Below are 13,982 nucleotides of genomic sequence, written 5' to 3'. Positions count from 1 at the left end.
CAGTCATGGTGTTGTCACTGCTGAGAATGGTCCACCACCCAAATCGTACCTGGTCAGTCATGGTTCAATGGTTGAATCAGAGGTGTTGGGGGCAGGGAAAACTCTAAGATATGCAGGGCAGGAAGTCTTCTAGAAGCAGGGTTGTGTTAGGTCTTCCTGAGAAACTGCAAGCTCAGTGTATATGATGTGATTTATTGCCGTAATGTTCCATGTATAACTGAATGCCATCCCATATTTTTTTGCAAAGAAACATTTCATGAGCAATTTCGGTATATTTAAATAATTTATGTTTACATTATTTTCAGGTGCACTTAAGTCCAAAGGCTTTTCAATAATATAAAACCAATCTTGTTGCAAATATTTCTATAAAATTCTAATATGATGCTAGTGTTTCATAGGTTTTAACCAATTTGGAAGAATCTGTAAAACTAAGATGTTTTTAATAATGAATGGGATAGTAGATGATTTAGTAATAGCTGAGAAAGCTGTGCAGCATTTAAAATGAATTTATGGTAAAATCAACATCCAGTGTGCCTTGTATTTGAAGCATAATAACACATTTTTCTTATCAAATAGTTATTTATAGTAAATTACTATAACTAGACAATTATAGGTTAGAATTGAATACATTTGCTCTTCCTTTTACCACGTCGTACCTGTCCCCAAAACCCTTCAATCAACTGTGAATTTTAGGTTTTGTTGTGTAGTTTATAATATACCATTCTACAATATGTGACTTATTATTTAATAATAATAACGATCAATTATCAATAATTACATAACATATTAATTATGTCAATAATTGGCCATCATTATAAGTGACTTTTGTATGTGTGTCATGATATAAAACATTATACCCCAGACAATACATGTTATACTAGATGTGTTATGATGTTCTGGATCTACAGTGCACAGGTGTTCAGTGAATGCCCTTCATTCCACTTTAGGAATATTTCCTCCATTCACATAATGTTATATAAAAGACTTCACCTCAACACATGGGCAAAACCTGGAATAGCGACAATGTCTGGGGACAATTTAACACCCTGATGCCTTTTGTTGCCTGGAGAGATCTCACGAAAAGCACCCAGCTGAGCTAAGCTCAGTCGTTTGCATAGTGCCCAGGTTAGCGTGAGAGTGTTAATGGGCAACTGTGCCAACAACAATCTTACATAATACATCTTGCCAAGAACTTTTTTTCGTTTTTCAAACAAGGGTTTGAGTTCAAATCCTATCTGTTCTACTGCATCAAGAGAAACCAACTAATTATAACCTGTCAGAAAAACATTCACACCTCAAACACATCAGGAATACCTGGAACATTTACAAAAGCAAGATGATTGTTATTGAGTCTCTGTTGCTGTTATTTTTTTTATTTTGCTAGACATGTCTGCTGCCTGCTGATGTGGAGGTGTTTACAGGAGATGTTGGACAGTTTAATGTATTACATACAATGTTGTCTTCTTTTGTAAACAAAATAGATCTGATATTACATAGTCTGCTACAGTCGTACGTAGAAGCCGAAGTTTGGGCTCTCTGGTTCAATGACGTGTTTTGTTGATCCTCTAAGGGAAAATAAGTCAATACAACTTCTACAGAGAACACACTTCTGCACAGTTTAATGCACATTTACTGTTTATTTGTACATGGACTCCTTTTTTATTTTCTTTCATTTTCTATTTTCTTTCTTATTTTCTTCTTTTATTCTTTGATCCTTCTTTTCCATAAAGCTGTTTTGAGACATCAATATTTGTAAAAAAGCATAAACGAATAAATGTTGTTGTTGTTTATTTGCTTAGTTTAACACATTGGGGGAAAAAATAAAACATAAAACATCTGGCCTCTGAAAAAAGTTAGAGGGGATGTTATGTTTTTTGTTTTATTTTTTTCCAATAGGTTGAACTCACTAAATAGAAAAAAAAGAACCTGTGCACTAAAATTTGCAAAAAAAATGGCATATACATTTGTTCTCTGTGGATGATGCATTAATCTATTTTCACTTAGAATATCAACCAAAAATAATTTGACTGGGAAATGCTGCCAACAATTCTATGTGTAAACCTTATAGAATGGCTTACTGTGAGCCAGTGTGTTGATATCCTTCATTATACAATCAAAACTGTATTTTAATCAGATAAAGCTGACATATAAGTCACTTTATCACCAACAGCTTGCTGTAGTTATTTTTGCAGCTGCTTGTGGTAATGTTCCCTCTTATTTAAATTTACCTGGAGGGCTTTAAGCACTACAAGACTGTCTCACATAACATGTTCTGGCACCACTCAGTCAACACTACAACACAGTCAAGTCAACACTAGCTTGATTAAATAACCTACTTATCAGTCATTCCTTGTTGAATGTGGTGCAATAAACATCTAAACCTTCAGCCCTCCCTCCACCACACACCCCCTCTTCCCATAGGCCGCTCTCCTCGCACACTGCTGTCAGTCCACCGGCTGCCTAGCTTATCATGTCTACATTCACGTTCACCTCATGGTTAGAAATAGAAACACAAAAGAAAGTTCCTACTTGTTTTTGCCAGTTCTTTTGGTATCATGTTCTTATTAATACGTAAGCAAGACATAGGAGGAGATGTAAAGAACAAACATATATGCTGATTGGGACTGTCTTTGTAGAACTTGCCAAGATTTTTATTTTACTAGATACTATTTTGCTTTTGCAATTTGTAGCTTAGAAAAAGTCTTATGGCTTCACCTTTCACATTTAGCAGTTTTAGTGCAACAGCTAAAATTAGGATGAAGGACAAATACCACAAAAGACACTGATTGGAGTTACTTATTTGTGTGTTTGTTATGGATTGCATGCAATTTTTATACTTTTATTCACACTCATGTCTGCATTTTTTATTGTTTTATTAAAAAACAGTGAACAAAAGACTATAATAAGGCTATGATAAGAACAATCACATGATAAAAACTTTTAGTATTTGTTTAGACAACATATGGACCAAATGAAATGTAATTTTTTAGATATGGACATCACAGGGTTGTTCTGAGCACATGTAGTTATTGCATGTCTGCTAAATGACTCTTAACTATCTGGTTTAATACATGTGTCCGTTATAATTAAAAGATAATTACTTTTGCACTAAATAAATAGCACTATGCCATTAAATATCATGGCTAATACTCACCAACATTACTGCAGAAATAATATGATCAAAAAAAAAAATATCAACATAATTAGTTGAAATTAGTCTGTGAACAAGCGTGAGGAAAAAACACACTGTGTACGTTGTGCTTTAAAGGTTACATAAAAACCTGACACCAAGAACTGACAGGGACTATTTGGCTCAGCACATGATGTTGGGGGGGTGTAATAAATACCAAAGGCCGACTGACTGAAGCCTTTGCTGCAGTGCTGCAGGGAGAAGGCAGTTCTGCCTACGTCACGGACAACACCCCCCTCCAGCCCACTGAAATCGGAGAGATTCTATTTATATGGGCTGGCCCTGGACGGCCAACCTTAATGACGTCAAACCCCCAGTCTGCTGCCATTCGGACCGAGCGCACGGTGCCCCCGCACTTATAAAGCAGAAGCCGGCAGGCTGAGCTGGCCGAGAGGCGGCTGATATCAGTGACCGGAGAGGGTAGCGTGGGGGAGGCTAACCGCTAGCCTGGAACTCTAATTCGCTTCATATACAGCAACTGAGGTGTACGATGACGGTTTGAAGTTTGAAATGGCACAGAAGGACACGCTATTACATCTCTTCGCTGGGGGGTGAGTTCACCGTGTTTGCACTTTATCTGTTGCCACTGGCTAAACTGATGTGGTTGTTAGACACTTCGCTAACTTACCTTGATAAAGAAGTCGATTTGGTTAAACTGTTTCGAAAGCTAATCAACACCAATGTCCTTCTTATTCGCAATCAACTATTAACAGCGTTATAAGAAGAAAGCCGATTCGGTTGCTAGGCAGCTAGGTCAGCTAGCTAACGTGCGTTGCTAGGCTAGCTCGTCATTGAAAGGACCGTGAATATTTTAGTTTTCGAATGTTTTACATTTATAGTTTCAAATTCGGGAATATTCTATACGTATTATTAGAATACACATTTCTTCCGCCAACTCCGACCTGAAAGACAGCAGGTTACAACAGCTACGAAGTTTCGATATAAAAGCAGATAGCGAGCTAGCTTACCTGGCTACCTAGCTAAAGAACTAGCTATCAGCGGGCACTCAAGCGCTAAAGCAAAGCCGGGTTCACAGTAAATTTAAAGCGCCCAATAAATTCCAAGATAACGCTAGTTAGCTTTCCCCCTAAATTGTCCGCTTTCGGTCAGTGTGTTTTAAAAATGGTCACTCTGCTAAACCCAGCCAGCGCGACCTTTGGGAACTTCCTATTCCCCGGCTTCATGTTCAAATTATCCCGTTCCACCTTAAACAGTAAAGCAGCTCCATTCTGTATGCACGTTCCGAATGTAAGTGCCGCATCATTTAAGGTGTAAAGGGAAAACGCGGATAAGAAGCTGGTGAATAGGAAGCTGACTTCAGCCTCGTCGCGACCTCGCTGTCTCATTTCGTGTTACATAAGTGTTCCGGTCTCTTCTGCCTTTCCCACCGCATGACAGCAGCGGCTCAGTGAGCTCCGTGACTGATGCGAGCTCACATCGCACGTTATTGTGCTTCGAACAGTTTTCGCTCGTTGTAGGCGAATGTGTTTGGCTTCCGACTTCACCGATCAGCCGGAGTTGCGCGGAACTGTTACTACTTACATTTTCGTTCTAGATGCTTTTTATACAGCAGCCGGTGCTCGTGGTAGATCCACGTGTCTTTGAGGGGCTTGTTCAGTCTAGGTTGACAATAACGGGTAAGATCCTGTAAATTTTCAAAAAAAGCACTCGGGCGCAAACGTGGCTGTTGCTATGTTAGACTCTTGTTGGACCCACGCCCTTCCCCAAGGTCATCATTCTTACTGACCTCCGTGACCCACCCCCCCCCCCTGACCCCCAACCCCCCCCCCCCCCCCTTGAACACTATCAAATCTTTGGGTTTTTAGGCCTAAATTTCTCATTTAATTGCATTTGACTGCAAATCCTGTATTTAAAATCTCAAAGGAAGAAAGATCAAGTTCATGTCGGGTCCCCTATATGAGCCCAGCATCATGCGAGTTTTTTACCATCTGTAGATGGTAGATTTTTTCCACAATCACTTAAAGTTCAAACTAATTCATACACCATACCTACATTTAGTTCCTCCTTCATTAACTTTAACATGCTTAAAATTATAATTAAAACATTGTAGATATTAAAACTGAAAATGTATATTAAGCTAATTTGACATGTCCCTAGATGTACCAATGTTTAAAAAAAGCACACACCATGCAATCTTGTTGCGTGCTGACCTGTAGGATGACCACACGAGTTGTAGGAGTTGCATCAGACAGATCATCTGTTTTTGGAAGGCTTTCTTAATATCACCCTGACTGGCAACATGTCTTTCACACGCCATGTCACATTTTTAAGCATTTTACTATAGTCAGCTGTGTACGAGCTGTATTCAGTAAGCTATGTCCAGGTTCTGTCAACTGGTAGCATTCCCTTTTATTCATTTATATTTTAGATATTAAGGTTGAAAGGGTGTTATAAACAAACTTGAGCTCTGCTACCCCCTGCATAATGTTTATATATGAAATATATAAATAAATAAATGCAATTTTGTGCATGATGAACTATAGGATGACCGCGCAAGTTGTAGACGTTGCATCAGGCAGATCATCTGTGTTCGGAAAGCTTTCTTAATATCACCCTGACTGGCAATATGCCTTTCACATGCCATGTCACATTTTTAAGCTTTTTATTATAGTCATCTGCATACAAGCTATATTCCATGTTCAATCCACTGGTAACATTCCCTTTTATTAATTTCTATTTTAGATATTAAGATTGAAAAGGTGTATTAAACAAGCTTAAACAAGCTTTTGTGCATGGTGACCTGCAGAATGACCACACAAAGTTGTACAGGTTGCATCAGACAGATCATCTGTTTTCTGGAAAGCTTTCTTAACATCACACTGACTTGCAGTTTTTTAGTATGCCTTCAACATACTATCACATCTAAAAACCTATCATAATAAGCGATGTTTATTTTAGCCATTTACTTGATATGTATACTTGTATATAAACTGTTCCTCTTCAGAAGTCATGAATTCCAGAAATAAACAAATGACCTCCACCACCAGTTATTCTTATTTGACATTCCACTTTCAAAATTGGCAGTATTAGCATTGATTAAGCTCTATTATGCAATTTTTTATTAGGTTTAAAGTTCTACAGCAAAAAAGTGTATTAATAGTTGGAATGGAGGATTCTTACAGGTGTCATTTTTAATTAAAATTTAAAGGACCCATGTCCTACATTTTTCTTTATGCTACATTTTATTTTCCCTTTAGGACTTAGTTGACTCATTATGCCGAAGAAGTTGGAAAATGGTCATGTAACAATGAATTATGACTATTTTATGACTCAATTTTTAAATTGACAATTTTTTTTCAGTTTTCCATGATATGGGCCCTTTAATATGCTGCATATTAAAGTCAAAAAGATTGCTTGAGCTTGTGCAGCGCTTATATTAAGCTTTTAATCTTTTGTCAAGGTGTCTGTGCCTGTAACGGTTTGTTCCTCTCCGAGTGATTTGTGTTTGATCCGTTTGTCACCTGAAGTGTGACGCACAAAAGGTTGTGTCCCGTCAATATAGGGGCGAAACTGCTAGATCCCACAGTGAATGCACAGTCTAATGCAGGCTAAAGGTGTTTTTGTAAATGTTTATGGATATGTGTCATATAATGTCATTCATGACCTAGAACAAAAGCGCACCAGACGTCACTAATTTATATTCCATTGTCTGACAGCAAGCTGTGAGGTGTGTCATAATCCGAAATGAGTTGGCAGTTTGCTCAAAAGGCCTTTATTCAAAAGAGTAGCGTTATTATTGTGGCTTGAAAAGCAGTGTACATGTTTTGTTCGACCTGGACTACCATTGTGTTCTAGATGAGATTCATGTGATGCCATACAGTTAAATTGGTTCAAAGGTAATAAAATTAATCCAACCAATGCAATATAAAACTCCGGAACTATGACCTGCTATATTTAGTGTCCTGGGCTGATGAAAGCATGATAATCTTGCACCTTGAAAAAATTAAAAGGTCTGTTTTTGTTTTGTTTTTTTCCCCCATTTACTAGTATCATTTTAAATACATTTTTATGTCTGAGTTTTTTTTTGTCTAAATTGGGTCTTTAAAACAATAAATATATATACATATAAATATATGTACATACTTTTTGTGTGGCTGAGCTCTGATGTAGCCCAGGTTTTTGGTCAGGAGATGTGCAATCAATATCACCTACGTCATATTTTGTCCTTTTGCAATAGATCAGTTTGTTCTCCCTGACCTGCATGACTCTGAAAACAACAAAGGGGTAATGATGACAAAATGCGCAATAGGCCTCATACTAAAGAATGTGCTCTTTGCTATTAATTGCTTTTGAGCACCTTCTCCTAAGTTTTCTAGCATAGGGTAACAATTTATTCCTCCTATTCTTAGTGAAGCACTCTTGTTACTAATCATCTGTCTTTTTATCACTTTGTGTATGAATGTTGTCTCTACAAATATTTGTATTCTTTTATTAATGTAGTTACTTTTTGGAATTGGGGTTTTCCAAAGCAATAAATCACAGTTCTTTTTTTTTTTTTTTTTTTTTTCGATTCCAGATGTGGCGGTACAGTGGGTGCCATCATGACCTGCCCCCTGGAGGTGTTGAAAACCAGGCTACAGTCCTCAGGCCTCACGCTCAGGCCAGTGTTCCAGGTCCAGCTGGGCACATTGAATGCAGCTGGTGTTATTAGACCAGGTCCAGTCACACCTGGCCTCCTGCAGGTCTTACGGTAAGTTAGAGCTTTTGAACGTGATTGATATCTTTGCTATAAACGTGAAAGTAGTGTATATGTATTGAGTTGTTGGGTAGTTGATAGTCTTATGTCAAAGTTTGAGTGCCTCTATAATAATTATATTGTTATAGTCATCAGCACAAGGTGTCCCTATTAATGTCCGTGGGAGTGGTGTGACCACATTTTCAGGATGATGTTTTTAATTTATTTGCTGAATTAAACATACTAGGGAGGATAAAACCTAAGGCATGGTCTGTACAAAAGTTATGGAACATTTTATATTAAGGTTATAAAAGGCTGTTCTCAAGTCTTTTGGCTGACAGGCTTCTTACACATTTGGCCAGTTTCCTATAATAAAGACCTGTATCGTCCTTTAAAGGAGCTCCACTGAAGTGTGGTATAAAAGCGTGAGGTTCATGCAGGGGACGAGTCACTATACCCTTTTTTGAGAGGGCAGCCATAACAGACGAGCAGTCCAGCATGAAAGCTCGGAGGAACCTGCTGTCCCATGACTCCTCCTTGCTGGCTCATATTACCAGTCATCAGCACAGGGTACTTCCATTAATGTCTGTGGGAGTAGTGTGCCTTCATTTTCAGCTTGATCTTCTTTGAGTACTGTTTGGTCCTGTTTTTATGAGGGTATATATGTATGTTGAAACAGGTCTTTTGTCATGGCCAGGCTATTTCAGGAAACACACACTGAAAATGTGTGTGTAAAGAAAGATGACGCTTCCTTTCTTGAGATTTGTACTCTGTTAAAATTTGATCATATTCTGGCTAAAAGGTTTTTTTTCTTGGAAAGCCTCATACTTGGAGCATTCATTGGGGACTTTCACTGTTTGTCACTGTTTAGCCTGTCTAATGCATAGACAATATCTATCTGTACCTTAGACACTGTTTGTTCTGCCAGATAAAATGGTGTCTTTGCTCTGTTTATGTAATGAACATGGGCTAAGCCTTTTTGAAGACCATAGGTAAAAATAGTTTACTGTGGGGGACATTTTAGGGTTTAATGAGACATGGCTAATCTTTAGTGGGTTATTATTTTACGCACTTGTATTCTCAGAAATGTTATATTTTTCTCCCTCTTTACTTTTCTTGAAAATATCATTTTTCTGATGACTATCCAGCTCTAACTAAACTTTATAGGGTATTTACATGTAAAATGTTTCTAGGAAGCCCTGTTCAAACCACACCATTGTGTTGCCCTCAGTTATACAGTATGGCAGGTCATTAACTTGGTTTACTGAAAGGGCATTAGCATTTTAATACCAGCTCATTTTTAGAGAAATCTTGTAAAAAAATATCCTTAAAGTAAGGTGCATGTAACAAAAGAGAGACAAATGCAAGTACACAACACAAAGTTGTGGAAATAATATCACCTTGGTGTAAAGATGAGCCCAATATCACCCTGTATAGAAGGTGATCCATTAAAGGCAACCGAGTTCATGGACTTGGGCAGTGGGACTGAGGACCAAAAACTATTGACTACTGGTCTGACAACAGAATCAACCAGGAAAAGTAGTGCTGAATAACAAAGACTAAACAATGTGCAACCTGAATGCTCAACATTGCTGGCATGTCATCTGAGCTGACTGAACTGTGGTTTCTCTTTTGTGTTTTTCATTAAATCTTTTCTTTCTTTATTCATGGCCAGGTCAATTCTAGAAAAAGAAGGACCAAGTTCGCTGTTCCGAGGCCTGGGTCCGAATCTTGTTGGCGTTGCTCCCTCAAGGTAATAATTAAATGCAGTTCTAGCAGAATCTAGGGCATGACCCTGAGGTCAGCACCATAGTATCAAAGCTAAAAATTCTTTACTGTAGTTTAAGGTGACCTTGCTCTTAATATGCTGCTGAAAAGCACTTAAGAAGCCACAAATGTATGTCTTCACAACATTTCCAGCACTTTGAATAATTGGTCATTTTAAATGAGATAAAATATAACTAGTTTGGAGGGTTTTTTTTTCCTGTATGTTTTTTGTTTGTCTGGTGATCCTGTCCCCCATTGCCCAGTAATTCTGAACAGTCAGCTTTAGATCCAGCTACTTATTCAGTCTGTTGTAGTGATCTGGCACAGATTGTTCCAGAAGCTCATCAAAGAGAGCAGCCAGTGTGGAAACAGACTGTTCTGGGCATTGTCAGGAACATGCACAGTAGGCTGTGTGACTATAAACATGGCAGTCTTTCAAGATCGCTCTCTTTCTCACACTTTACATTAAAATAAACCATATACACTGAGACAGGGAGCATATGGGTCAAAATTAAGCCATTCTGTTCTTTCTTTATCTGAAATGCTCTCTCATTTTGTTGTTTCAGAGCAATTTATTTTGCAGCGTACTCAAAGTCAAAAGAGACCTTCAATGGCATTTTTGTACCCAACAGTGGAGTGGTGCACATGTCCTCAGCAGGGTTCGCAGGTGAGGTGGTTGACTAAAATACAGTTTGTATTTTTGATGGTACAGTTGTCCATTTTGTTGTGTTCAAATGTTTTAGTTAAGATTACAAAACTTAAATTCATATACTTTGTTTTTCTTTTTCAGCTTTTGTAACAAATTCCTTGATGAACCCCATCTGGATGGTCAAAACCAGAATGCAGCTTGAAAAGAAGTATGTCAATATTGTTTTTCCAACACATTCTTTTTCTCTAGCAATATAGTGTCTCTTTAGAAGTTCTAAAGACATGGCACTTGGAGTGGCATGAGCTTTTAACATATTAAATGTATGCGTGTTACACAACTATCACAGCAACTGGCTTGTGACCAGGGGGCCACAGTATAAGTATCCACCTTGACATGCCAGCCGTGGCTTAGAGGGCCCAGCCTATATTTATCCCTGTAAAGAGCACAAGCCAATAGACTTTATCGAGGTTGGATGAGAAAAGTATGTCTGTGGCTTTATTCTGAACACAGTCCTGCAATAAAAACCTCTGCCCACCCTGTGGCCCAAGCAGATTGCATGATGAAAAAGCAATGCCTCCCATATACACTTTAAAGGGGAGTTCCACTGATTTTTGCATAATTCAATCATAGAAGTGTAAACAGTCATTCAGCAGTGTGAAATGGTTAATTGTAAAATATATGACTCAATAAGTTTCTCTACAATGTTGGTAATGGGAGCCAGGGGTTATGATGTCTACAACACATAGAGCCATTTTATTAACTACACAAAATTACTGGTAAACCAACTTTGTGTTTTTTTTTTTAATGTATTACTGAAAATGAAATGGTGGTAAACCTGAAATAAATTTTCTTTGTGTATTCTTTTATCTACAATGCCCTGTATCTACCTCTACACCATAAATGACTTCAAAATATATTTTAAACCAAAACTTTATCACTTTATTATTTAACTCGGACATCTGATTCCTTTTACCACCACTATGAACAGTTCTGCCTCAAGTGTCACTAAACCAGCACATTTCACATCAGACCACTCTAAATTGCTCTATTTACATCTTAACGATTATATTATGCAAACATTTTGAGAATGTATTGGAATTGTTAAGTCACACAGTTTAGTCATTTAGGTACTAAACCTGCTCTGTTACAAAGTCCTTGAATAACTTGAAGCTGTCTGAGCGAGCACTCTTATACTGACTTAAATGTTTCTCCTTCAGGGCACGAGGAGAGAAGAAGATGAATGCACTACAGTGCGCCCGCTATGTGTACAAGACGGAGGGGGTGCGAGGCTTCTACCGGGGCCTTACTGCATCATACGCTGGAATCTCAGAGACTATGATCTGCTTCCTCATCTACGAGACGCTGAAGAAGCATCTAGCAGAGAGTCAACTCACAACCTCCAACACCAACAGAGAAAAAGGAGCATCCGACTTCCTGAGCCTCATGGTAGCAGCTGCTTTTGCCAAAGGCTGTGCCTCCTGCATAGCATATCCTCATGGTAAGTACACTTATGTTCTCCAGATTTCCCTATTTGCAATTTTGAGTAACGGAATTAAGCACTTTTATTTAAGTGGCCATTTCAACAGTGCAGATATATCTCTCTGCTGTCTACTCTGCATGTGGCCTTAGTGCCTTATGTAACTGTACTTTAAAAGAAATGCCTCTAGTCATGCTTCCTAAGCCCTGAGTTGAGTTTATTTGGAAATGTTTGAGTGCTTTCTTTTCTGCTTTTATCTGACATGCAGTCTCCTTTTCTGTCTCTCTCTCTCTCCCTCCAGAGGTAATTCGGACAAGACTCAGAGAAGAGGGCAGCAAATACAAGTACTTCTTCCAGACAGCTCGTCTGGTAGCAGTCGAGGAAGGCTATGCTGCATTTTATAGAGGACTCATTCCACAGCTTATTCGGCAGATTCCCAACACGGCCATAGTGCTCTCCACCTACGAGCTCATTGTCTATCTGCTGGGACAGCCCTCCAAATAAAGCCCAGAATAACAAGCACAAAGACTCTTGGAACTGAGGTTGAAGGGGGGGTGGGAATGAATCCTGTTGCGTGAGAAATGGGATGCAGGTTTGCAACATCCAAAGACTTTAAAAAGCTATTTTTTATTTGGATGCATACACACGCTATCATGTGGTGATTTTGTTGCATAAGTTTATTCTGCATCCTAATTGACACTTTTCATGTAAAGATATGATTATACATTTAACTGCAATTGTTTATTGCATCATTGTACAGAAAGAGGTCATCTGAAGATACATAGTGCTATTAAGTTAACTAAATTATTATTTTTCTTTTTTTTAGTGTTAAGTTTTAGTGTTTGTTCAATCATGGTTCTGTCCCACACTGCTGTATGGTACTCGTCCAAAGATGCTGATGCTGAAATTTCCTGCAGAGTTTTGGGAATGGGAGCTGTTAAAATGGAAATAAGACAGGATAGCTCTTTGGGGACCTATTGCATACTTACCTGCTCGCTCACACTGCATAATGTTGCAGTAGTTTTGAGTTCTGCATCATGTAGTGATCTGGAGTTTGACCAAGTATGTGTTTTTAGTTTTGTCTGTTTACTCTATGAATGTGAAGTCTGTCCTCTTTTACAAAAAACTAAACAAAAATGCATATGCGACCAATGGTTCAATAAAGTGCATAGTGATGAATAACTTGCCTTTTGATGCTCTGTAGAATGTGCTACTGGGAAGGCATTCACAATTTGTTGCATTAACGTGTAAAAACGGATAGAAATTTGTTTTTTGTTTTTTTTTTCTTGGAGTCATTTTTATAAAAACAATATGCTCTTTATGGTGTTTCTGAAAGAAAAGCATTGCTGAAGTCATTATTTAACATTTAAAGAGACACTATTGCTTTGTCTGTTGTGAACACAACCACACTGATCCTACAGTGACACTGCAGAAATGTATAGTTTTATTTATAGATTATATTTAGTGTAAAACTAGACCTGATTTCCTTCTTTCCCAAATGTGTTTGCTTAACATGACATATATTAACTGTAAACCCATGCCAGTAATAATGTTTTACCACTTTGACCTTCCCATTCTTTTACTTGCTATTGTTTCATTTTAATCATATACATTTATAAACTATTATATTATCACGCTATACTATAGAGCCTTGCTGTAAATTATGATAATGCTATTATTCTGGCACATTTAGTGTGGGAATGAACTGATCGACCAACCAACCAACCTGTATGTGTGTTATCTGCTGTGTCACATCCTCTTTCCCTTCTTTTGGATGGACAAGAGAATTAAACCCAGCTCTCTCTGATGGGACAGGGACTTCACTATGGGGTATTTTTGAACCGTTAAAACAATTATCCCAGTATTATCCCAGTGGACCCCACACTATGCACATTTTTACTTTCTCTCATTGATCACCCCAATTCAATTAGTTAGGTGATTAATATGTCCTTCAAGCGATGGATGTGATGCACTAAGGAAAACATAAAACTGCACATATAGTGCCCCAACCAGACCCTACTGAGGGACCCTTGTCATAACCTAGATTATATATAAACAAGTGATAAAATAAGAAAAAAAGTGTCTTATATAGCTATAAGACAAGCTAACAGAGGAGCTTCAGTGTACCTTTACCAGTTTATATCTACACCTCTACAAGTCTCAGGACCTGTCCTGGAGGGTCCTTCCTAAACACATTTTCATG

General features: G+C 38.1%; 1 protein-coding gene across 1 annotated transcript; it reads left to right on the top strand.

Moving 5' to 3' along the window:
- The first annotated feature begins 3,486 nt into the window (after window positions 1–3,486).
- Window positions 3,487–12,961, top strand: slc25a33 (solute carrier family 25 member 33). Its single transcript, XM_017708504.2, has 7 exons — window positions 3,487–3,741; window positions 7,728–7,901; window positions 9,562–9,639; window positions 10,220–10,320; window positions 10,444–10,510; window positions 11,520–11,800; window positions 12,081–12,961. The coding sequence occupies exons 1-7, from the start codon at window positions 3,701–3,703 to the stop codon at window positions 12,281–12,283; spliced, it is 945 nt and encodes a 314-aa protein (XP_017563993.1). The 5' UTR covers window positions 3,487–3,700; the 3' UTR covers window positions 12,284–12,961.
- The last annotated feature ends 1,021 nt before the right edge of the window (window positions 12,962–13,982 follow it).

This window comes from Pygocentrus nattereri, chromosome 9, assembly GCF_015220715.1.
Source record: "Pygocentrus nattereri isolate fPygNat1 chromosome 9, fPygNat1.pri, whole genome shotgun sequence".
In the NCBI taxonomy this organism is placed as follows: domain Eukaryota; kingdom Metazoa; phylum Chordata; class Actinopteri; order Characiformes; family Serrasalmidae; genus Pygocentrus; species Pygocentrus nattereri.
Note: the sequence above shows the minus strand (reverse complement) of the source record. Positions and strands in the feature narration are given on the sequence as shown.

Coding starts and splice junctions, on each gene's coding strand:
- slc25a33 (XM_017708504.2), top strand. CDS start 3,701: ATGGCACAGAAGGACACGCTATTACATCTCTTCGCTGGGGG. Junction 3,742..7,727: donor TTACATCTCTTCGCTGGGGG/GTGAGTTCACCG, acceptor TTTCGATTCCAG/ATGTGGCGGTACAGTGGGTG. Junction 10,511..11,519: donor AGAATGCAGCTTGAAAAGAA/GTATGTCAATAT, acceptor TTTCTCCTTCAG/GGCACGAGGAGAGAAGAAGA.